The sequence below is a fragment of the Camelus bactrianus genome, chromosome 11, assembly GCF_048773025.1.
Source record: "Camelus bactrianus isolate YW-2024 breed Bactrian camel chromosome 11, ASM4877302v1, whole genome shotgun sequence".
Classification (NCBI taxonomy): Eukaryota; Metazoa; Chordata; class Mammalia; order Artiodactyla; family Camelidae; genus Camelus; species Camelus bactrianus.
The window spans coordinates 65,659,578-65,685,042 of record NC_133549.1 but is presented as its reverse complement, the minus strand read 5'-3'; the positions used below and the strand labels follow the sequence as shown (position 1 = coordinate 65,685,042).

The following is a 25,465-nucleotide window of genomic DNA, read 5'->3' as shown; positions in this document are numbered from 1 at the left end:
TTGCTACTAACTAGATGGCTTTTTTTTTTTAATCTGCACTAGATGGCTCTTTAATGAGCTGCCACCAGGGGCGTGCAGGGACAGCAGCCCAGGGTGGGTCAGCAAAGACAGCGGAGACCGACCCAGAGAGCCCTGACACTCAAACCAGGATTCAGAGGGTAATGAGGGACCCATTGTTCTTCTCTGCCCCCCTACCCCAACCCCAAAGAAAGCCTGAGGGGATGCACCTACTTTTCGATGGCTGACACATCACTGGTGTTAAACTTCCCTCTGGTGAGCAGCTCCGGGGTGATCCGCCCTTCAAATAAGAGGCCCTCCTTGGCCATCTTGACCAGGATCAGTCGGACCAGCTCGCCCATGTACATGCCACTGACCATCTTCTCAAACCTGCAGGAGAAAAGTGCCCAGGTGCTTGTCAGGTCCTCCCTCCGTACCCACCACTGGGGCAACGCATGAAGGGTGGGGAAGACACAAAAATCGCCCCCACCACCACCACCACAAGCTCATGACAAGACCACGCACTTGTGAGATTAAACAATGAGCAGACAGCCAGGGAACAGGGGTGATCCAGACCCAACCCCTATCCTCAGGTAGGAAATGGGAGAGCACCATGGGGTGGGGGCAGGCATGGAAGGCTGCCTGGAGGCAGGGAAAACATCAGGATTTAGATCAGGATTGAAGAGAAGACCCCACACAGAAATGAGGAGAATATGATCATCTCTTATAAAACCTCATGCTGTACTTGTTAAAGGGCTTTCCTCTTCATCATTCTATCAGGGAGCTCTCTAGCCCCTGTGTGAAAGTGGCCAGGAAGTTTTCTCTCCATTTCCCAGCTCAGAAAGGGTCTTCCCCAAGGGAGCTGATGGGGTTGAAATACAGCATGAGGAACATGGGACTTCTGTGGCTGGTCACTCCCTTGGCATCCATGTTCTCCTTCCTCACTGACCTCACCCTACACTCCAGGAGAAGGTTCTGAGTAGCTTAAAGCCAATCAGCTTATCCTACTGCTCTGGCCACATTTAGCCACAGGCCAATCCCACAGATCCGCTCTCCTGCCTCCCCTGGGAGGTGTGGTGGGCAGTGTGGGCTCTGTGACTGCAGCAGCCATGTTGAGCCCAGCACTGCAGAGAAGCCACCAGGGACTGGGGCTCGAGACTGTATCTGAGCCAGATCCAGGCCCGGATCCTAGCTGACCAGAGACAGGAGGAAGCCCTGCGCAGGACAGATCAGAGGCAGCTCCACGCCCGGGCGGCCAGCCTCTCCTCTGAGGGAGCCCAGCTGGCACACCCCGAGCTGGCTGTGACACAGTAAAACAATCTGTTCATTCAGAGCCAGGCCCGGGAGCCAGGGATGCTGCTGGGACCTGAGCACGTGGCCCCCTCGCCCCAACACTGGGTGCAGAGAAACACAGTTCTCATTGTTCTGTTCAGGACAGGACCAGACAGGACCGCCCCCGCCAAGGCTGTGTCGAGGATCCCTGGCAGGAGAGCAACTTTCTGAGTCCCAGCTGCCCTGCCTGGTGGCTGCCCCAAGCACCTGTGGGAACAGCTTCTGTGCAGCCCGAGCTGGAATCTCAGAGAAGGCAGGAGCCAGACTGCGTGGGCTCAACCCTGGCTCTGCCACTACTCTGCCACCCGCTTCTCCGGGCCTCGATTTCTTTACTTGCATAATGGGGATCATGGCAGGGCCTACCTGTGAGGCTGTGGTATGGAGGACAGGGGTTGGTACAAGTGAAGTGCTGCAGTGTCCAGCTAACGATGAATGCTTGCTATGTGTCTCATACTTAACTAAACACTTTACATGTATTAATTTATTTCATCCTCATTACAACCCTATGAGACAGATAACTGTCATTACCCCCATTCCACAGATGAGAAAGCTGAGGCACAGGGAGGTTATATAACTTCCCCAATGTCATAGAGCTAATAAGTGGCAAAACCACATTTTTTACCCAGTTAAATCCAGCCCCAGATTCTATGCTCTAGCCATTGTGCTGCTCTGCCTCTCTCATGGACAGTGTCATTAAATGTGACCAATTACTGTCATGCTTGCAGCCACCAGCCCCACCCTAACCCAGCCTCTGCTCTTCTACCTCCAGCTTACTCCCTCTAGGCAGCCGGCCCCCAAGTGGGGCAAGTGTGACAATAGGAAGGTTCTTCCCCAACGAGGATGAGCTAAAGTTAGCCTCCTGGTACCCCTCTACCCATTGCTTCTCACTCTGCCTTCTGGAGACACTCAGAATGATCTGCTCCCCTTTCCACACAATGGTGTCTCAGACATGTAGATACTGCCACCGCCCCCCTTTCCAGATAAAGGAAGCCCGAGGCCAGGTGTCAGTCCTTTCTCAGTCCCTAGAGTCCCTGTTGGAGCAGCAGAAGGAGGAAACAGCACATCTCATGAGCCTCAAGTGAAACCAAGCAAGTCGTGATCTGCCTCTCAGCCGTCAGATGCCTAGGACCACAGGCCAGTGGGCGGCACCGTGGTGCTGCAGCTCATTGCTTGCTGGTGGGCACAGGCAGGGCTGAGACCCACAAGGCCTGGGGGAGCTGGGAAGGGTGGGCAGGGGACCGTACTCAGACAGGGGAGCAAGGACTTGAACGCCGATCAGGAGTTTCCTTGGCAGCCAGGGTCTGCTCCCATGGGCAGCCCAGGGACAGAGGAGGGAGAGGCCTGGGCCACCTAATGAGGGAGGATTAGAGCTGCTGAGAGTGTCTATGGAGAGGGCAGAGCAACAGTAAGAAAAGGGGCTAGAGGGCTGACTTGAAAAGAGGCGCAGCTACTACAGCACCATTCCGGCCAAAGCGTGCTCCAGGCCAAGCCTCCCCGCTGTTACCATCACTGCTGCTGCTGTTTTCTGGGGCAGTGTCTCTTTCATTTTGAAAGATGTGATAAGGAATCGCAGGAAAATAGGATTCAAAATTCCAGACACAACAGAGAAAACGAAGAGCCCAGAAAACAGGAGAGGGAGAAAGGAAATTAAAAATGAAAGAAGGTGGGACCGACATCTCCAGTAGGAGACAGGTAAGGGACCAGAACATCAAAGGCCCAGGACGGAGGGCGGCAGGAAGGAAGCCGATGATTGATCCTTTTTAGAGAGACCTGCTGATTCAGGGGCAAGGGTGGGGGTCCTTCCCTCACAGTCCGGAAGCAGCAACTGCCAATGGAGGCAGGAGCCACAGAGCTGCTGCACAGATACCCTTCCTGTCAGCTGTATACAGTCAGTACTCAGTAAATGTGAACTTCAATCAAAACGCATCAGTAAGTGCATAGTGGCCTAGAGCCCACCTGGGCACTGAGAGCCTTTGCACAAGTCTAACATGCCTATGTTTTCAATCCTCATTAAAAACTGGAATCACTTGAGGAACTTTTAGGCTCCAGAGGACAGGCCTCAGCCCAGGCCAACAGAATCAGAACTGGGAAGGAAAAGTGGGTTGAGTGGGAGGATGCCTGGGCAACTGTATGTTTTTTAAAGGCCTCTATGTAATTCTAATGAAAAACATTCCTCTAGACCATCCTCAGTGATTTTGTTCTTAGACATTCTGTTAGTTCACTATGAAAAACTTATACTTTCAAACAGGATGGAAAACCCCAAACTTAAGCCAGATAAAACCTCAACGGAGTTGTGGGCCAGCTTTGTCCTTTCCCAGGGTTCCAGTGCCTTAATTCCCCCATGAGTCAAATGGAGCAAATACCTTTCCCTGGTATAAGGAGAACAAAGGGGCTAGGAGGAGCTTGGCATTGCACAAAAGACATAGGCAAGACCCCAAAACTCAGGCAGAAGCCTGGGAGAATAGTGAACTTTGCTTCAGCAAAAAATTCAAGCCAACAGCCTGTTTCTAGGAATACACGATGCAACTCAAGAATCTGTCATCTCTTTGGAGTTATTCTTCCCAAGACCCGACCTTTGGTAATCAGTAAGCGGGGAAGCATATTGGAGATGGACTTTACTTCACCCTTCTCACTCTTTAAATCCATTCACCTGTCTATCCACCCACACATTTCCCAGCCACCTTCCAGCCACCATCCATCCTCCATCCATCCGTCCATGCATCCCACCCCTATCCATCCACCACTCCGAAAACGTTTATTACAAGCCATCTGTGAGCCCAGGTCACAATTCAGCCTGGGGACATAGCTCAGCCCTTTAGAGAAATTCAGAAATACATCAAAATGGATGGCAGAGAAATCCAGGTTTCCACACAAGCCCAGTAGGATCCCTACACTGAGGCTAAGGAAAGAGATGAGGGTCTGGGCCATATCTGTTCATTTATCACGGGTAACTGCCCTACCTGTTCTGCTGAGAAGGAGGACTTCTGATTAAGTGATTGATAGTAACTACAGGTTGATTTCTTATCTGAAACCCCTGGACTCACATGCACTTGGGAGTGTGGAGATTTGAGGATTTTAGATACAATATGCTACATATGCTACGTATTACAGAATAACCCCAGAGGTGCTTGAGGCAGTCCTATATCAAACATATCCACAGATCTGCAGTGACGTGTGTAAATAGGCAGAGTAAATAGCTTTATGTCAGCTAGGGGCAGGTTTTAGAATTGGGCTTTAGGTCAATGTATTGAGGGGAAAAAGTCCTTCGGCTATGAGAACTTCGGAGCTGGGGCTCTTTGTTACCAAGCTGGTGCTTCAGTCTCAGGATGTAAAGGAGATGTTCAATGCTGGGTCTAAGAATCCAGGATTCTCTCAGTGAGAAACCTCATATATTCACCTTCACCACTCCCAGTGGAGGGGGACTGGCTATTCATGCAATTCCATTAACTCTTCAGGTGGAAAGCCCAATCGGCCAGCCTGGAGGATCTTTTGGGTGACAAGTTTCAAAATGATGAATGAACTCCCTGGCATAGTGTCTCTCTAACATAGGATAAGGGCTGTTAAGCCAACAAGGTTGGTGAGCATTTCTCAGCAAGCCGACATTATCCAGCTCCAGGATAGGGCAGTGGGGAGGTCAATCAGATGCATGTTGCCCGCATCTCAGAGAAATATGAGCAGGCACTTTAGGAAGTAAGGAGCTCAAAGTGACACCCACACCAGCCTGAATAATGTCACTTATACTTTTGCAGCCAGAGCTCTCTAAGGCCAAGGACAATTTGCCCAGTTAAGTCCGAGTCTTTATCAGCTCTGACCCACCTGCTCATACGTGACATGGAATCACCCTAAGGTCTGCAGGACTCAGATGGCTTCACCCACTCCTCTGCATGACAGATATTTGTACGTGTGACTTCCTTCCCCTAACTAGATCATAAATCCTGGAAGTGAAGGTGTTACTCTGTATCCCTGGAGCCTCGCACAGAGCTGGCACATCATCAGTGCACAAGACACGTGTGCTGAATGAACAGACACTCTCCCTGCTCGGCCTGTCGGCCTGCACGCCAAGTGGCCCCTCCCACCCTGAGCAGCAACATTAGCGATGACAGTGTATGTTTTTAAACCTCAGCTTTATGCTAATGCTTCTGTATTTTAGTCTTCAAACTATTTTACAAGGACACAATTAGAGTGTAATTAAACAAAGAGAAAGCATTTAAAATGTGCTTTTAAAGCTACAGACTCCAGGACTGTGTATCTCTCCAAAGGAGTGACAGATAACGCACACTTGAAGGGCTTTTCTTTTTGCAATCACCTGGCTTCCTGCCCCTCTCATCTCCCACCCCAAATCTTCCATTAAGTGTCCCCTAAGACCTATATGACTGGTAAGGAAAGGTGGGACTCACAGCTGCTTTCCGGGGTTGAGTGATCCCCGGTCTATCTCCCGGTCAAACTCGGTGCGGATGTCCTCCAGAGCCCCGTCGTCCCCGAAGGCCCCCCACTCAGTGTTGATGCACATCCTCCCCTCGTCGCCTTCCACCAGGTCAATGTGCCTCAGTTCCTCCATGTAGCACGCGTTGGTGCCGGTGCCTTGGAGAGAGAGACCAGACCAGAAGCTGTGACCACACGAAGTCATAAGAGAGGAGGCGAGGCCGTGCCTTCTGGAAACACTGGATTTAGGAAGGGACGAGCACAGGGGTGGACGTTACCAATGATAAGGCCGACTTCACAGTGCTGGTCATCATAGCCACAGGTCATCATGGTCCCCACTGTGTCATTCACCACAGCCACAATGTTAGCATCATAATCCTGGGGAGAGATAACAGGGTGTAACCATCCACTGACACGTGGAGCAGAGATCACCAACCTTAAAGACAGAGAGGCGGGAGGGCTCCTGTTTCCACAGCCACCACAGCCCCCATGGGTGGTGCCGGTTTCACAACTGCTGGCACTCAAATTCACTGGATCAGAGCGCAGTGATTAAATTATAAAAATGACAAGGCTCCCTTCATTATCTGGCTTAAGATTCTTTTCAGAGTGGGTTTTCCTTACAGAGCCACAGCCCTCTGCAAACCAGCCCACTGCATCCATGTGTCGACTGTGCCTGATCCAACCCTGGCAGGCAGCACGTGACCTCACTGGCTCCCTGCACAGGCCACCCCTCCTGTCGGAAGGAGGCTATTCCCTGCCCACGGGCTTGGCTCTCTGGGGCAGCACTTTGGAGAGCTCTGCTTTGAACTACCCTCAACCTTCCGGACTGTGAACCCTTACCGCTCACCTCCCTAGGTCTTCAAGAACCCCCACTGTGTGATGCCTCGGGCCATGCACTACTGGTCCCCACACTCCCCCACCTCCAAGTGGCCAAGGCAAGTGGCTAGGGGAAAATTACCCCTCGCTTTTTGATGGCTTTTTCAAGCAGCTTCACTACATCTGTTCCCTCCACTCCACTCGCTTTAAATCTCTTTGTCCAGGTGATCAGGATGGCCTGCAAAGGAGAGAATATGGGGTTAGAAGAGGCCTGGGAGGCCTCCAAATCCCCAGGTCTCTGGGGAGTCCATTCAAGAACAAAGCAGAGGCCCAGAGGGGACAAGAGGCTCACTCCAGATCACACCGAGGTGCAGAGCCAGACTGTCCTCTCTCTTGTTTATCCATCTACACGATGGATTTCTCTGGCGGCTGCCATGGGGGAAAAAAAAGCCCTGCAGCTCACACTGCAGTAATACACTAAGTGGTTGGCCAGGGCGGCAGCGTCACACAGCATGCGAATCTAACAGGCCAAGCGCGCAGCCAGACTTCATTTACAAAGAGAACAGGAGAAATCCTATTATGACCTCATCACATTTCTGCACTTTCATACCAGACCTTTCTGGAAAACAAACAAACAAACAAACAAACAAACAAACAAACCAGACCTTTCTGGCTTCGATAGCCCCAAGGAACTTTCGTTAGAGCCAAATTGGGAAGAGAAACAAAATGCTAAGATAATTCCTGGCTACTGAACTTCTAAGAGCCAAGTCCTAGAGATTAAAGGATAATATTAACTATATGTGATTCATGCCTCTTCCCCAACTTTGGAACTTAACCCCCATTTGTAAGCAGTGACTTTGCTGTTTACAAAATATGTTCCATTTCTGTTTGTCTATTAATGGAGAAACATTAAGGACAGACATCCCATGGTTATTCACTTGGGGATACAGAAGGGTAGGGATTTTATATTTTGCTTTACACCTTTATGTTATTTCAGTAGTTTTACATATTCTGTATTTTTTTTTAATTTTTAAAATTTTTTTGTGGGGGAGTGTAATTAGGTTTATTTAGTATTTTTAGTGGTGGTACCAGGGATTGAACCTAGGACCTCATACATGCTAAGCACACACTCTACCACTGAGCTTTACCTTCCTCCCCTGTATCTCTTTTTCAATCAAAGATACTAGAAAAGAAAAATAACTGTTTTACTTGACTATTTTTCTCCAAATACAGGAAGTCACTACAACTACGGCAGGGTTAGGAGGAGCTGCCGTTCAGGCCCTGTGGCCTCCAGAATGGCCCAGGCCCCCAAAAGCCTCAGAGAACGTGGTGTGTAAAGAGTGTGGGCTGGAAATCAATAGACCGATCCTACTTCCACACCTTGGACCATTTCCTTGCGGGCAGGTTCCCCAACTCCTCTGAGGGCCACTTTGCTCATCTGTGGAAAAAGGCAGCTGGTCTAGATATGGACAGTCCTGAAGGTCCCAGGCAGCACTGAGGAGTGGGCACAGGCCTTCAGATGGGTAATTAGAGCCTGTGATCCACTGGCTTCCTGGCAGGCAGCCTGCCCAGGTTAGGAAGCCCTCCCTGGGCTGGAGTCAAGGGCAGTGGGTGGGGGCCCCTGTCTTCGGCTCCTGCTCTGCCAGGCCCATCTGCTTTGTCCTGAGGGGCTCTTGTGCCCCTGAGGACGTTCCTTCTCTGCCTCTGCAATGCCTTCCTTCCTGGAAGACTGTACTGTCTAGAGGGCAGACCATGCCTCGCCCAGCCTACACAGGATGGCACTCGGTCCATAGCCGCTGATGAACAAGCTGGCAACAGCCAGCACTCTCCCTTCATTCTCAGGCCATCTCTCCTCTCTCCCTGTGGGAGGACGGGTGTCTCACCCTGCCTGTGCCCAGGGAGTGTGACTGTCAAGCTTCAGTTCTCAAAAGCCAAGGGAACCTTAGCGGGGAGGGTATAGCTCAGTAGTAGTGTGCATGCTTAGCGTGCATGAGGTCCTGGGTTCAATCCCCAGCACCTCCATTAAAAAATAATAATAAGATAAATAAATAAATAAACCTCACTACCCTCCTCCCCCCAAAAAAGCCAAGGGAAACTTAGTACCAACAACAGACCTTGTGAAAGGTCACTAAACCTTTGTTTTCCTTCACTTACTTGAGTTTAAGAAATGGTTCTCTCTACCCGACAGCCACAAATACCATGATTCATCTCCAAAAATACATAAATAAATAATTGAAAACAAACATGCTTTCATGATCTTACATTAATTTTTACAAACGTTTCTTAAAAAAAAAAATACAAGACATGCAGGCCATCCTGTAAGCAAAAGGAAAAAGTAATCAAGAAAAAGGATTCATTAGCTTTCCCCCTCTGAGGCTTCTGTGGAGCCTGATACTCCCAGAATTCTTACCTCATCTATTTTGGATTGCCGACAAGGGAAAGAGAACGTGAATCCCACAGGTAATTTCTTGTCCTTGATTTTTTTTTTCTCCATGAAGTCTCCCAGGCAGTCAGCGACATGATCGAAAAGCTGGAGGAAGCACAAGGCAGCAGTCAGGAGGGAGGAAGGGGACGCAGCATTTCAGGAAAAAACGTGAGTGACCCCCTCTTCCCCCCACACAGAAAGGAGCACAGCCGCCCAGCTGCCCAGCTGCCCGCCACCCACACGGCACCCACACAGGGTGCTGGGCAGAGAAGAGCCCCTTGAGAAGAGCCTGCATCCTGAGCCAGTGCAGCTTAGGAGGCATTTAAAACCTTCACACAGAACTGGCCTCTCAGTGGTCACTAAGCTGCATTATCAGGGTACCGAGGACGTGTAAAAATAAGAGAAAAATCAGCTCATCCTCCATGACACACAGGCCATGGATCACCTGCAGCCACCCAGGTGGAGTGGCCATCTGGCCCCTTCCCTGTATCTCTGTCTCTATCTTCCTCACTCTGTCGGTTCCAGAAGCTCCACGGGCAATTCCGCAGCCTCGAGCCACTTGAGTGATTGAACAACCTTCAGGCTATCATATTTTTACTTTTTACTCAAGTACAATATACATACAAAGAAGTGTACATATCCTAAGTGTAGGTTCACGGGACGCTCACAAGCTGCACACACCTGTGTTACCAGCACCCAGATCAAGAAACACAACGTTATCAACACCCAGACACCCACCTAGTGCAGTCACCGCTGCAGCCGCCCAGCCCCGCAAGGGCAATCGCCAGCCCCTCTGACTTCTAACACTCTCAGTTAGCTTTGCCTGCCTGTCCACTATGTGTAAATGGAATGACAGTGTGCACTTTCTGGTGTCTGCCCTCTTTTCCTCTACATTATGTGTGTGAGTCCAGTCATTCCCGTTGTTGTGTGCCTTTTAGACTGTCCATCCTCACTGCTGCCCAGTATTCTATGGTGTGAACACACCACAATTTATTTTCAGGATTACGGGATTGTTACGGGATTGTAATTTAAGCTTGCCTGTTCCACAACATGTTGCCAGGATATGCATACACATCTTAGAACCCATGAGAAAGAACCCAGAACACTGTTTCCCTAGCCTCTGCGTGAGTGCTATCAATGACAGCAGCTCAGCACCTGGAAGGTGACCGTTTTGGATCTAATACGGCCCCTCTTCTCTGAAATGTATCCTGAACTGAATATAGTACTTCATATGTGTTCTGACCAAGAGGAAAGCTTCGCTGAACTAAGAACTTCCCTTTTCAACAAAAACAAACAAACAAACAAAAACAAAGCGTAAATAAAGGACAGAAATAGACTCACAGACAGAGAATACAGACTTGTGGTTACCAGGGGGGTGGAGGGTGGGAAGGGATAGACTGGGATTTCAAAATTGTAGAATAGACTACACTGTATAGCACAGGGAAATATACACAAAATGTTATGATAACTCACAGAGAAAAAAATGTGACAATGAGTGTGTATATGTCCATGAATAACTGAAAAATTGTGCTGAACACTGGAATTTGACACAACATTGTAAAATGATTATAAATCAATAAAAAATGTTAAAAAAAAAAAAAAAGAACTTCCCTTTTCTTTAGTTCTATACCTCGATTAACGTAACCAAAGTGTATATATATATACACTCCTCTGGAACCTATGCCACTGTCTAGGTAACCCCGTTTTTTTTTTTTTTCTCACATGGCTGTCCTAACACTCGACCTCCCTTGTATGGGACTGACAAAGCTAATGAAGCTTCTTGAAGCCCAGAAGAAGGCAGTGCTGGCAGGGGCAACCCACACAGTCGCAGGAAGTAACCCCAGCCCATGTTCCCAGACAAGGCCATCTGCTGAAGGCTTTTTTGCAGGGTATTCTTTTTTTTTTTTTTTCCATATTAAACTTATAGTTTTATTTGGGTTTGATTTTAACAAACGTGTCAAGGAGATAGCCCACAAGAAAGGGTGAAGCCCATGGGGCAGGGCCCTCCCAGGTGACTAAGGAGAGGGCAGATACCCTCCTGTTTCCTCCTCTTCTCTCCCTGTCTAAAGGGATTTGGGGAGGTGGGGGGTATAGTTCTGCGGTAGGGTGCATGCATAGCAGACACGAAGTCCTAGGTTCAATACCCAGTACCTCCATTAAAAAAGAATAATAATTAAATAATTAAATAAATAAACCCAATTCGCTCCCCCCTCCAAAATTTTTTAAAATAAAGGGATTTGGAGACAGAACAGAGACAGGGGAGGGGGCTGGCCCCCAGTCTGGGGGGCGGTGCTTGGAATAAGGGCTATGGAAGAATAAGGGACCAGACCAGGGCCCGACTGCGGGAAGGGCAGAAGGACCATCTGTCAGAATCCACAGCTTTCTGACTCCAGATTGAATTTTGAAAAACAAAAACAAAAAACCCAAACCACAAGTAACACCCACTCTCTCTCCCCAAACAGTTGTAGTTCAAGGGGAGAAGAGGAGGCAGCTTTACCAAGGCCACGGTTCACTCACTCTGGCCAATCTGTCGGGGGTCCCTGACAGACTAAGAGGAGAGGGGAACACAAAACAAAATGTCAAATAAACTTTGTAGGAGGAGTTCAGCCAAGGGCAGTGTCAGGGCTGGCCAGGCTGGGGGAGGCAATCTCTGCACTGCTGCCTTCACGGCCACTTCGCAGGGTATCCCTGAGAGGGGCCAGGAGTCATGACTCGTACCCCCCATCTTCCCTAGATGTCCCTGAGCCAGCTCTGCAGTCTGACTTTCTGGCCAAGAAGCATGACCACCCTCCCCGGAGAAGCCCAGCTAAGCTTCCCGCAACCTATATTCTGAGCGCTATAAACCCATCAGTAAGGCCGGCAGCACACCCCATGTCATCTGTGATCAGCAGCTCCAGGCCCTCAGGAGAGGCGGCTGCTGCCGTGTGGAAGGAAGCGGAGGGGGACCTCGGAAGCAGAAGCGGATTCACAGGGATGTGAGCCAAACACACCCACCCCACGTGCTCAGTTCAGAAGTGCTGTTTGTGGAATGCCCGCCACCCAGGGGCGACAAGCTTGTCGAGGAGACAGGAAGCCTCCCCTCCCTGCTGCACCACTAACCTATGTCTGTGACCAACCAGAAAGGGAAGTTACCCAGCTCTCTGGACTCAAATTTTTAGTGTTTAAAAAAAGTTCTTTTCCTTTCCTGACAACATGGTCATTATTTTAAACCTCCCCCCACGCAGACTCACCCTCTCTAATTTAAAATGGCAAACAATGACTGAAACAAAAACCTAAACATTTATTAGTCAAAATCCACAAAACTAAGTAAGCGATGTTTTAAGAAAGTTGCATGTATGCTTTTGAAATTATTAGAGCTTAAAATTGCACTGAAACTTTTGGGATACTGTGTGTCTGTGTGTGTGTGTGTGTGTGTGTGTGTGCAGAGAGAGAGAGAAGGATAAAGCAAATAGTTAACAATTGGGAAATCCGGATAAAAGGTATAAAAAGCTCTTTGTGCTTATCTTTAAACATTTCTGTAGGTTTAAAGTTATTTCAAATAAAAGGTTTAAAAATCTATCTAAAATTCCTGCACATGACAGAAGCAGTCTGCGAGTCTGAGTTGCGTCATGGGCAAAATGGGGCTCTTGGTTTACCAGCATGCTCTATAGGTCGATAAGAGAGCTCAGAAAAATGGGCCCCCGACACTAACTGCTAACCTCATACCAAACTTCTGTATGAAAGGTTCCTGTTTCATCCCTGTTTTCCAATTGCCAATCCTCTCCTCCTTCAATCCCTTGGACATTCCTCCTTGCCCATAGCCCTCACATTTCCACACCATCAAAAAATTTTAATAAAAATATAAATTAATTAATTAAAAACAAAGACAAAACATAGCCTAAGCATGTTCCACACTGCTAAAACTCTAACATCTGGAGCCAGACTGCCTGGGTTCAAATCCCAGCTCTATTACTTATGCACCATAAGACCCAAGGGGCTGGTTACTTAACATCCGAGCCTCAATTTTCTCAGCTGTGAAACGGGAATAATAATAATAATACCTACCCCATAGGGTAACTGTGATGATTAAATGAGTTAATCCATAGGAAGTGCTTAGATCAGTGACTGACACATAACAAGCTCTATGTACGTATTTGCTATTATAATGCAACAGTATCGTTATCATCATCATCATCATCTTTTCTTTGCAGACTGCTTAAAAGGGGCAGAGGAAGAAACAGCAGGAAACAAAGTGATCCTAGGGCTGGAAAGATGGGAACAGAGGCTAGGAGAGATGAGGGCCTGGGGCGGCAGAAACAAGGAAATTACTGGGGAAGTCACGTAGCAAGTGTGCCCCTTGGGGGGAGCAACCCCTTAATTTACAACTCTGCTCCTAAAAAATCAGGCCAAAGCACACAGGAATGCCTGCAGCACAGGGAGAGAATCCTGATGGTGAAGGCAGCAAACAGAAGTGGCTCAACCCAAGGACTAAGGGGGAACAGAGTGACAGCTCAGTACTTGTCACCAAATGGAAAGAGCAGGATGCCAACCAGAGGCTGCTGCCACCTGCGAAAAGGAGCAGCGCAGAGACCACTGGGCAGGATGAGGAGACCTGCCCGCTGGCAGCCTTTAAGCACACACTGGATGAATGAGCCAGTCTCTGCAGCCCAACAATGGAGGCATAAGGGGGGGACCTCCAGGCAGGACCATCCAAAAAGTGATGTACCCGTTTCACTGGCTGGCTGAGAAGTGGCTCATCTGTCCTAGTGACAGTGCTCTCCTCAGTGCTCCCTGTGAGATGGTCTCAAAAGCTCTGAACCCAAGCCCCTGAGAGCAGGTTAAAGGCCCAGATTAGCCCTTTTCTCTCATATAAGGAAAAGGCAGAGAGCTTGCCTCAGGTCTCACCCACCTTAATTTAGGAACTAAGTGGAGTCAAGAGGAGAAGACTCTGGGTGTCATCTCAAAGTCCAGCCCAGAACAAGCGTGCTTTCTGGAGAACTTAGTCATGAACCTTGTCGTGAACACACCCTCCCTAAAACAAATATTTGGCAACCTCTGAACACATATCCTGACAGCAGCCATGACTCAGGAGGCAAGCTACAGATGGGAGGGGCCCAAACACCCACAGGAAAGGGTGAGTAGCAGCTCCCACACACAGAGCCAGAAGTGACTGAAGCCTGATGAGGGGCTGCCTACCCTCTGATCACAGGGTCCTCAGTGGACCTGCAGCCACCACTCACCGCAGCCAGATGCAGGGTGCAGTGGGTGGACAGGCCTTTCCAAGCTTGCCCACGGGCCTCAGCCAGCTAAGGAAGGCAGCCCTCCCATTGGCAGGGTTAGTGTGAGAGGAAGGGACAGCGACATTCCAGGCAAGGCCCTGCCCTCCCTGCTTTCTGTGCCAAGAGCTCATGGGAGACTATTAAGCCAGGAGCCCTTCGTTAGCCCTGGGGCTGTGAATTCAAATTCCTGCTGCCCCACAGGGTGACAGCCACAACATATGAGGCCTGGGCCTTTGGTGAATGGGGTGAGGAGGACAATGACTTGGAAAAAGTCATTCACCCAAGGGCTCTGCTACCCCTCTGTGGGGGAACCAATCCCAGGATCCTTAGGGAATGAGTGCACTTCCCTGCTGGGTCCCCTCTTCTCAGCCTTCACCTGCCACTGTCCCAGCAGCTCCCTCCCATTTACCAGGTTGCCCAGACAGTGGGGTCCCTTCAGGCAGTCACCCCTTCTCCACACGCACCTATGACGACCCCTCCAGGGGCTCAGCACACCAGTGCTTTGGGTCTGGTTCCTGGAGGTGCGCTAGGGCCTGACGCCAGACCCACTGGGGCTGATGGGAAGGGAGCAGGGACCCACCTGGCTTCCACTGCCGTGCATGATGCTCTCCGGGGTGTCGTAAATCTCAGACTCCATGTGAACATTCTGGTTTTGCTCATGATTCACTTGCACCCGCAGAATTCGAAAGGAAGACCCTCCAAGATCCAGGGCAATGAAATCTCCCTTTTCTGTTTAGGTAGACAACAGCATTGCATCAGATTCATGTTCCCCTTAGGAAGGCCCCAAGCCTTGTCGCTTCTCAACAGGGTCGGGCCCTCTTGCCTCTCCCACAGCACTGTGCTTTCAGCCAGAAAGCAGGAGTCCTGCAGACCCCATCAGACCGCTGCCCCCACTGGAAGACTGGGCAAGAGGAACCCTCTCCCAGCCGGGTGTCCTAGGCAGACAGCTTCCTACAGTTGGGCTCTCACTCCCAACTGCAGAAGAATAGAAGCACAGACTTAAATACAAAGCTTCATCCATCTTTCTCTAATTCCTTATGCTTTTTCACAAATGGCACTGTTAGCCAAAAAGTAAAAATAAAAACAGTGTTTCAACTCAGAGAAATCCCTACATCTGAGGTTCATCTCATGCCTTGGGTTCTTTCCCTGTCAGCTCAGATACCGATTCCAGCTTGTCCAGAGCTCCACTGATTCCCCAGGGGATCTTTTTTAAATTGTGGGAAAATATACATAACAAAGTTAACCACTGCAACCATTTGTAAGGGTACAACTCACTGACATTAAGTACAGTCACAATGTTATGCAACCATCACCACTATTTCCAACATTTTTCATCGTCCCAAACAGAAACTCTATAACCATTAAGCAGTAACGTCCCATTTCCCCTGTCCGCAGTCCCAGGCAACCACTACTCTATCTCTATGAATTTGCCTATTCTAGATAGTTCATGTAAGCAGAATCATACACATTTGTCCTTATGTGTCTGGCTTATTTCACTATGCACACAGTCTCAGAGGCTCATCCATGTCTTGGCCTGTGTCAGCAGTTCACCTTTTTGAGGCTGGATGATATTCCATGGTTATGTGTACAACACACGTGTTTATCCACTCATCTGTCACTGGATACATGCGTTGTTTCCACCCAGAGGATGTTTTTAACAGGAGTCCCTCTTGGCCACATAAGAGTAAACTGGCCTGATATGGCTACATTCCTCAGGACCAATGTGTGCGATGATTGGAGTGGACCTCAGAGGGACAGAGAAAAATGATGGGACTGGATATGCTAGGACCACCATAAAGCACCAAGGGAGGTGGCTGTGGGCAAGATTCCAAACCATTAAGCCACCATCTAACATTCTTTATCTTATTTCTCATTAGTTACCCTCGCACATGCTCCCCCTAAATTGGTTAAAATCTGCTCATTTTACTTCTGAGGTCACATTCTCACTGACCCAATGTACGTCCTGCCAGCGGTGACAGCCACCCCTTACCATCCTCAGCCCCAGTGGTCCACTAAGCCCTCAGTCGTACAGCAGTAAATACATGTCTGCTTGGGGCATCTCACTCTCCTAGGGAAGCATCTTTATTATATTTTTTGGTTAACAGTGTTATTGAGATACAATTCACACAACAGCCGATCCAGCCATTTAAAGTGTACAATTCAATGGTTTTTAGTACTTTAAGCAAACACTGCCATAAACTAGCTTTAGGATATTTTCATCACCTCAAAGAGAAATCCTGTACCTGTAACCATCACCTCTCAAGTCTCTCATCCCCATAGCCCTAAGCAGCCACTAATGTACTGTCTACACAGATATGCCTTTTCTGTACATTTTCATATAAATGGAATCATATAGTATATGGCCTTTTGTGACTGGATTCTTATACTTAGCAAAATACATTTAAGGTTCATCATGCTGTAGTATGTATCAGTACTTCATTCTTTTTATGGCCAAATACTATTCCACCGTACAGATATACCTCATTTCATTTACCCCTTTGTCTGCTGATGGACATTTGGATTGTTTTGGCTAGTATGAATAATGCTACTATGAATATTCGTGCACAGGTTTTTGTATGGACGTATTTTTTTTATTTCCGTTGGGTTTATACTTAGAAGTAGAATTGCTTCTACTTCTACTAAAAATGATAACCCATTTTTAACTTTTTGAGGAACTGCCAGTTTTCCAAGGAGCCGCACCATTTCACATTTCCACCAGTAACACACGAAGGTTCCAATTTCTTCATATCTTTAACACCCATTAGTATGTCTTTTTAATTTTGATTTTCATTTCTCTGATGACTAATGACAATGAGCACCCTTCCATGTGCTTATTGGCCATGTGTTATACCTTCTGTGGAGATGTGTCTATTCAGATCCCTGGCTCATTTAAAAAAATATTTATTTGACTTTTTATTGTTGAGGTGTAAGTGTTCTTCATATTCTAGACATAAGTCCCTATCAGACATATGACTTTCAAGTATTTTCTCCCATTCTGTGGGTTGTTTTTTCATTTTCTTGATGGTGACTTTTGAAGCATAAAAGTTTTTAATTTTGATGAAGTGCAATTTATCTATTTTTTTCTTTTGTTGCTAGTGCTTTCGGTGTCATATCTAAGAATCTGTTGCCAAATCCTAGGTCACAAAGATTCATATCTATGTTTCCATCTAAAAATTTTACAGTTTTAGGTCTTACATTTAGGTATTTGACCCATTTTGAGTGAATTTTTGCATATGGTATGAGGTAGAGGTCCAAATTCATTCTTTTGCACATGGATATCCACTGTTAAGTCCCAGCACAATTTGTTGAAAAGACTACTCTTTCCCTCACTGAGAAGTCTTGGCACCCGTGTGACCATGAATATATGGATTTATTTCTAAAGTCTCAGTTTTATGGAGATGTGATTCACATACTGAACTCTCAATTCTGATCCACTGATCTGTATGTCTATTCTTAAACCAATACCACACTGTCTTGGCTACTGTCACTTTGTAGTAAATCCTGAAACTAGGAAGTGAGAGTCCTCCAATTTTGTTCTTCTTTTTCAAGATTGTTTTGGCTATTCTGAGTCCCTTGAGTTTTGTTTTGTTTTTTTTTTTTTATGTTCTTTAAGAAATTTTTTTTTTAAGCTTCTCTTTTATAAAGCTGACACATCTTTGTATTTGATTCCACCAAACTGTAAGCTCTGACACGCTGCTCTATTTCTGGAACTTAGAATGGTGCTTGGCATATAGTAAGAACACAACAAATACTTGGACTAATGAGGGTGATAAAGGAATCAGTGAATGAAGCAAAGACTTCTCACACTGAATTTCTATTCTTATCCTCTCAAGTTTCTCGAGAGAAGAACCACAACTTAGGTTTCTCTGCATCTGCCTGAGGCACCCAGGATGGCTCAATAAATGCTTGATGCTGCTTGATCACAAGGGTGGTTGCCCTATTCATTCATTTAAGGCAGCTCTGCCTACTGTTCATTAAACAGGAAGCAGCTACACCACTGGTTGGTTGTTTTTTTTTAAATAATAGATTTATTGAGAAATAATTCATCTATCACACAATTCATCCATTTTAAAGTGTACAGTTTAAAGGTTTTAGTACATTGACAGAGTTGTGCAACCATCAGCACTACATAATTTTAGGAATTTTTCATCATCCTAAAAAGAAACTATCCATTAGCAGTCATTCCTCATTTCCTCCCAAACCCCCTTGACAACCAACGACCACTAATCTACTGCCCATCTCTAGAGGCTTCCCTACTCTGGACATTTCATATCAATGGGCCCATACAACATGTGGTCCACTGTGGCTGGCTTCTTTCATCTACCACAATGTTTTAAAGGCTTGCCTATGTTGTAGCAGGTACCAGTACCTCATTCCTTTTTATGATCAAATTATATTCCACCATCTGGATATACCACATGATGCCGCTAGTTTTAAACTGCTCCTGTGTCCAAAGGAAAGAGACCAAGGGAGAATGATGGGAAGCAAGTGTCACAAGTTTGTGGGAAATTCTGACCCTGACTTGTAAGCTGTCCAAATCTGCTGAGGGTTTTATTTAGGCTCCCCTCAGAATCCTAACCTCCATGGTGCTTAGACTACCACCAGGTTTATAAAAAGAAGAAAAAAAGAATTCGGTATAAGGTGGCTCCTCTCATGAGGATGAATTACCATAACATCAAAAAGTACTTTATTTTACCATCATTCGTTGAGCTTTTCTGTACTCTAGTCACTAAATGCTTCAAATGCCTCTCTTTAGTTTTAGCCCTCTCCACCCTACAAAGTAGGTATGATTATGATCCCCATTCTACAGATGAGCAAGTAAAGGCTGGAAGAGGTTAGGTAACTTGCACAAGCACATAGCCAGTGAGTGGCAGAGCCAGGATTTGAATCCAAAGCCCAAATTCCTAACTGTTGTATAAAACTGCCTCCTGGACAGACCTTGGGGACAAGGATCCCCAAGGATGGCAACAGAGTGAGACTTCAGCACAACAGGAACAGCTACATTTCTCTTTTGGGGCTCTTCAATGCCCGTGACTCCTTGCAGCTTTAATTTTGTTTTGCTTTCTTTGAAAACTCAAGTCTGGTAAACACTGAGAAACCACTTGTGCACAGGGAAATAAAGGGCACAAAAGCAAATACCGTGCTAGGATGAAATTATGGCTGCTTTTAATTTCGTTTCAACATTTTTACTTGTTAATTTATTTACTGTTTTAATTTTAAAATTTTTTATTTATCTCATGTTTTACACTGGCTTTTTAATCACAACTTAATAAAAAAAAAAGAGATTGGTGTACATCAACAGGAGGAGGAGGAGAGGAGAGGAAGGAGAAGGAGGAGGAGAAGAATAAGAATTAAAATAAGAGGAATTTTTCAGTTGCCAGCCTGGTCGGAAGTCTCATTTTCAGTTGAATCAAAGGCCTAAGTAAAAGCAGGTTCCTGTGCTCAAGTTCCAGGTGATGGCGGGGGATCTCCTGCTTACTGGTGTCAGTGTCACCACAGAACAGGTAAGAGCTTTCAGCCCTTCATGCAGGAAGGGGTCAGGTTTCAAGCAGCACCTTTGCAGGACCCAGGTCTGAAGTTTTTCAGGCAAGAGAAGTGAAAATGGTCTCAGATGCCTCTAGGTCCGGAAGGAACCTGGCCTCAGGGTGCATGGGGCTGGCCCACGCTTCTGCAGCTAGGCAAGACCCCTGCCCCATCCAAGCCTCCCGCTGTGATCTGTCCACCCCAGCTCTCTACCGCTCTGGTTTTTTTTTTAACAAGCACAGGTCAATAGGATCCCAGGGAGTTAAGGTCAGAGAAGGAGACCAGAAAAGGTGGCCTTGAGGTGTCAGGACAATGCTAAATAGTGGACACTCCACACAACTGCTAGTGGCAATTGATGGATTTGAGGGGGGGTCTTTCCCTCAAGGCATTCTACAAGGGGTCACTGTCAAGCCCAGTGCAGCTCCTGATCCTTCCCTGAGCAGTGACCCTGGTTCTAAAGGTGAGTTTGTGATTGCTAAAGGAAATGGCAGTTGGCATCTCTTCTGTAAATCACATTTGCAGTTCAGGAAACATGGGACAAATATTAACTCACCTTCTCGGTTTATGGATGAGGAAGCTCCAACCAAGCCAGGTGAACAACTTGCTCGTGGTCACATCTGTGGCCAGGCCAGGGCCCTTCCCTTCTCTTAGTCACTCATGTACTTGCAAATACTGTGCTGCCCATTATTTTTTATGTATATATGCCTTATGTCCCTCAGTTGGATGATAAGCAGTTTGAGGGCAAGGAAAACTTAACATGCTTACCTCCCTCCCCAAGTACTGAGTCCTGCACATGTCAGGCAAATCAGCGCATTTTTGCTGCTAGTTCAGTAAGGACTACCTGGGTCAAATGCATGGTCTGTTCAGTCCTATCCTCTGCCAGGCAAAGAGCACCAAGGAATGACTTCTGGTAAGGGCAACAAGACTTCCGGTAAACTTTGTTTGCTGTCTAGCATCTCTTTAGATAACTACACCTCCTGTTCTTCTTCTGAAGTTGGAGGTGGGGCTGAACTCCCTGCTCCAGCTCCAAGGGAACCAATGTGTGATCCAGGGGCATCCAGAGTCCCCCACTTCGGCCATCATGATTGGTTTAGGATGAGCATGTGACCCACATCAGCCAATCACTGCCCTCTCCAAAACCAGCTCTGGAATCTCTAATTCTGAGTTGAGATGTCAGCTAGGGCTGCCGGGGCTGCCTCTGCCAACATAAAGGAGAGATCGCCTATGAATGAAGTCAACACAAAGACTGACAGAATAAGAGACAGATGAGTCCCTGATTACAGAAGCCAACTTATGACTAGATTTCCCAGTTATGTGAACTTAGAATTTTCCTTTTTTTTCTTATACAACTTTGAGTTAGATTTCTTTCAGCTATAACCAGAAGTCTCCTGAGTTCAACACTCTTAGGGAACGAGTCCCCCAAATACCAACTTGCCCTCCATAAAGGATCTATCTTCCCCTTTGATCTCAGCTGCTTTCCCCATTCAGAGCTGTGGCGTCCAGCCACCCCACTGCAGAGGCACTAGAGCGGCAGTCTGTGGGCTTATCCACATTTTGTGGGGTAGTGAGGTTGGGGGTGAGACTGCCTGCCTTTGCTTCCCTCTTTTTTTCTGCCTCCTTCTCCATAACATAACAGGGATGCCAGTGAAGTCTGAAACACAGAGTCTTTCCTCCAGGGCCAGACCTACACATTTAGGTCTGATGGGCAGGGTTCTTCTGACTGGCCGCATAAGTTGGGAAAGGCCTTCCCAAAGAATTCTTACAAAGTTAGTTATTAAGTCACAATAATGATCCAAAGCACTTTCATCTGATTCTCTTGACAGCTTTGTGAGGGAGGGCAGGACTGTCACGCTCATTCTACAGATGAGAAAATGGAGGCTTAGAGAAAGAAGTTAAGTGATCTCTCCAAAGTTGCACAGATAATAAGCCATGGAGCCAGAGATGAATCCAGTGTTCTGGGGTTCCATTTTATTTTTTTCCCTTTAATTTCAAGTTCAGCCTCTTTTTGCAGCAGTTGGCTTCCCTCTAACCTCCTCTTCAAATCTTTGGCCTCAACCTTCCTGCCTGTCCCTGCTGAGACTTCTTCCCACAGTTCCCATTTCCACTGAAGCCAGGAGAACTGCCCTTCTAGACAGGCTCATTAAACAAAACATTTGAAGGGCCCCTGGCAACTCTCCACCTTCTAATGACAGCCATTATTACCGGCAAATAAGGTAAAACAAACACGAGGACAGATGTCTCTCTTGAGCCCAGGCCTGCGCTGGAATACAGGGCAAACAAAAACTCTGCTTTCATGAAATGCCTACCTTTGCCCTGCTCCATGACTTAATTTTGTGCATGAGATACAAAGCTTTCCTCCCGTCTGCAGTCCAGCTACTCAATGAGTGTCTAAACCGGCAAAAACCCAACCAAAATGCTGGACATTCAGGGGATCTCTCAGATGGAGAGAATTTTCGAGATAATCCAACCATCTTCCCAGACAGTGTTTCCGGAAACAGACAGAGACTAGCCCAAATGCTGTGGGAAAAGGAAGTCTTTTCCTTCCTTTGTCTGGACAGTAGCACTATGTATATTTTGGGCCCCAAATTAACCGTGACCGCACTGCAGTCAAACACTTTTTAACTTATTCTTTGGGTAAAGAATGTGCTAGGAACCATGAAGCAGAAACAAGGAAATGTTCACTCAGTTTACCCTCAAGAAGCTTACAATCTAATTGGTATTTACAATACCCTTAGTGATAAATGAGAAGAGGAGAAAAAAGAGGAGGCTTCACCAGTGAGACGCAGAGCAAACTGGGTCTTCTGAGGGAGGCTAGATGCAGGCGGGCAGCTGTCCCCGGGAGCCTGGGCAGCTTTGAGGAGGGGCTTCTGTTTAGCTGAGTCATCAGATTAAAAAGGTTTCAATTTCTTCCTCCTTAATTTATTATTCATACCTTTCCTATTTCAAAAAGAATATGCAGCAGCCAAAAGCCACTTTAGGGTTTAAAAAAAAAAATCTAATGTATAAATCACTGAAGAGCAATTAAAGGAAAACCACTGTCCATAAAAAAATGTCCAAAGGGGAAAAAATTAATAAAAATGGGCTGATACATTTCCAAAAAATCAGTAAAGTTTCAAAACTTTGAGTCTGGTCCACCAGAGACAAGGTCAGCAGGAAAGGCTTGTTTCTCCCTCTGACCTGGAAGCCCCATCACCACTTAACAAGCAGGGGCATCTCTCCACTTCGGTGAGTCCAATTTATCCTTTGGTGGTTTGGGATTACCACTAATTCTGTCACTGACTAATTATACTGTTGAAGCAGTAATTAACATTCCAAAAAGGGAATAGCACCATGGTTTACTATGAAGGAAACCCACATTCTGACTACTCCAGGGGACCTCTAGGCTCCTGGCTGACAAACGAATGCAGGGGAGATGGAGGAGGAGGCACTTCTGTCACAAAGGGGCAGGGACTGGACCGGAGTCAGGTATCCGAGGCCTTGGCATCAATGTCAATGTCTGTGTGGGGCTGCAGGGACCATTCCAAGGGGAGTGTAGGCTCCGGGGCACATGATCTGAGCCCACCTATGAATATTAGGAGAAATCATAGGGAGAAGGGCTGTAGAGTGTATTATGGGTTGCACTGCACCCCGCAAAAGATATGTAGAAGTCCTAACCCTTAGTACCTGTGAATGTGACCTCATTTGGAAATAGGGTCTTTGTAGGTGTCACCAAGTTAAGAGGGGGTCATGAGTTTGGGTCCTAATCTGACAGGTATCCTACCTACAGGAGGTAACGGCCATGTGACGACACAGGCAGAGACTGGAGAGATGCAGCTGCAAGCCAAGGAGGGCCAAGGATTGACAGCTGCCACCGGAAGCCAGAAGACATGAGGAAAGCGTCTACCCAGCATCTCAGAGGGTGCACAGCCTGCTGACACCTTGACTTGGACTTCTAGCTTCCAGAACTGTGAGACAATTTACTCTTGCTGTTTAAAGCCACCCAGCTCGTGGCACTTTGTTACAGCAGCCCTGGAAACTAACACAGGGTGGAAGAATCAGTCACTGGGGAGGGCAGAGGTGGGCGGGGTGGGGAAGGGCTCTGAGTGCAGGGCTGCAGACCCAAGCCCTCATGCACAGGAGGGTGAGGCCCCGTGGTTCAGGGCTTTGGTTGCACCTCCCCCTCCTCCTCCCGTTCTCAGCACTGCTCTGTGCTTCTGAGAGGCCCTAAACATTTGGCCCCATCTGCACAGAAGAGAGAGGCTCAGGAGGAGACACGGGGCCCAGGCTGCCGGCTCCAGTTCCACAAACCCTAGGACGGTGTTTCCCAACATGGGCGTGTTACCACATATGTCATCACATTTAAGACACCACTGATGGTGGACACTTCATTATTTTATGTAATACGAAGAGAGAAAATGCTGCTGATGACAAAGATGCAACTACTGTACAACGCATGGCTGATGCTCAGAGCACTCAAATTACAAAGTGTCTAGAAATAGATGAAATATAAGTAATAGATGTTGAGGGGAGAAGTCAGATAGGTTTGGGGAAAAGGCTGGGTTAAACAGGTTCCTTTCCTGCAGAACTGCTCAGGGCCTTTAGTATGTTAGTGTCTGCTTTGAATCTCTAAGAGGGGACGGCAGAATGCTGTTTTTCCCAAATGAGTATGAGTTTGGGGTCCTGTCTGAAGAGCAGCAAAATGGGCACAAATGGCTAATTACTAGTGTATGTGATCACACTTTGAGCCCCTCAGCCCTGGCAACGATACGTGAAAGCGTGAGGGAGGGCACCGCTGCTGACACACAGTCCTGGGAAGGGGAGCTGGCTGGCGCGCAGGGTTCAGGAGGAAAGGGAAGGCATCTCTCATGGGATGTGTCAGCCCTGGGCCCATCACAGGATCGGGTATCCTTCTCAGGCCTCCAAGCAAAGCCAGAGCAGGGGTCCTCGGGGGCTGCCCATGGTCCCCTCCTCCACTTCCCCTTTCTCTTCTCTCAGCGGACAGCTGGCACAGTCACACCTCTCCTGCAGAACTCCTATAAAGACGCAAACACTCCTGTATGCGGGTGCCATCCAGGGCTGGGGAAAAAGCAGGAGCAAACTACAAAGCCGGAGACATCAGAGCAAAACCCAGGGGACACCACAGTCTGGTTACTCTGATGACCAGAATCTCTTCAGTAGTTATAAAAAAAAAAAAACAAAAAAAACCACTAAACTTCTAGTGACCAAGACCTCAAGGAAAACAAAAGGATAAAAGTGGGGTCAATTTTAAACAGTCAAGAAACATCAGAGATATAAATGCCACAACGTGTGTGTACCTGCGGCCACAGAGCAAATGCCCTCCCTTGGCGTCCCAATCTCATCAAGACCTTAAAGGCCGGCTGCAGGCACGGTAGGATGGTCCCACTGCACCCAGTCGGCTCCTGCAAGCCGCGCACCTGCCCATCTTCCGTAAACATCAGCTGCGACAGCTGCACCTTCCCTGATGTCCACTGTGCAGACTACATACCAGACGCCCCAAGTCACAGCTTTAAAAGAGCCTCCGGAGCAGGGAAGAAACAGCAGGAGTGTGTATGGGGTGTGTACTCTCAACCCCAAGAGAAACTTGACTTTCTCATTGTCTCTCTCCCTCCCTTACATGCAGCAGGTAAACGCCAGCCTAGAGCACAGAACAGGGCTCGGAGAGGGATTGCTGTGTGTACACCAAGCTGGGGTC

The 25,465-nt window shown here is 47.5% G+C and overlaps 1 protein-coding gene across 1 annotated transcript in view; it reads right to left on the bottom strand.

Annotated features, from left to right (window-relative positions):
• The window catches only part of HK1 (hexokinase 1), a 64,849-nt gene that overhangs the window by 20,716 nt on the left and 18,668 nt on the right, over positions 1 to 25,465 (bottom strand). Inside the window, exons 3-8 of the mRNA XM_074374119.1 lie at positions 14,831 to 14,979; positions 8,978 to 9,097; positions 6,710 to 6,805; positions 6,030 to 6,129; positions 5,727 to 5,910; positions 232 to 387 (exon numbers count right to left, since the gene is read on the bottom strand). Coding sequence (XP_074230220.1) covers positions 232 to 387; positions 5,727 to 5,910; positions 6,030 to 6,129; positions 6,710 to 6,805; positions 8,978 to 9,097; positions 14,831 to 14,979 — 805 coding nt within the window. The remainder of the gene's footprint in view (positions 1 to 231; positions 388 to 5,726; positions 5,911 to 6,029; positions 6,130 to 6,709; positions 6,806 to 8,977; positions 9,098 to 14,830; positions 14,980 to 25,465) is intronic.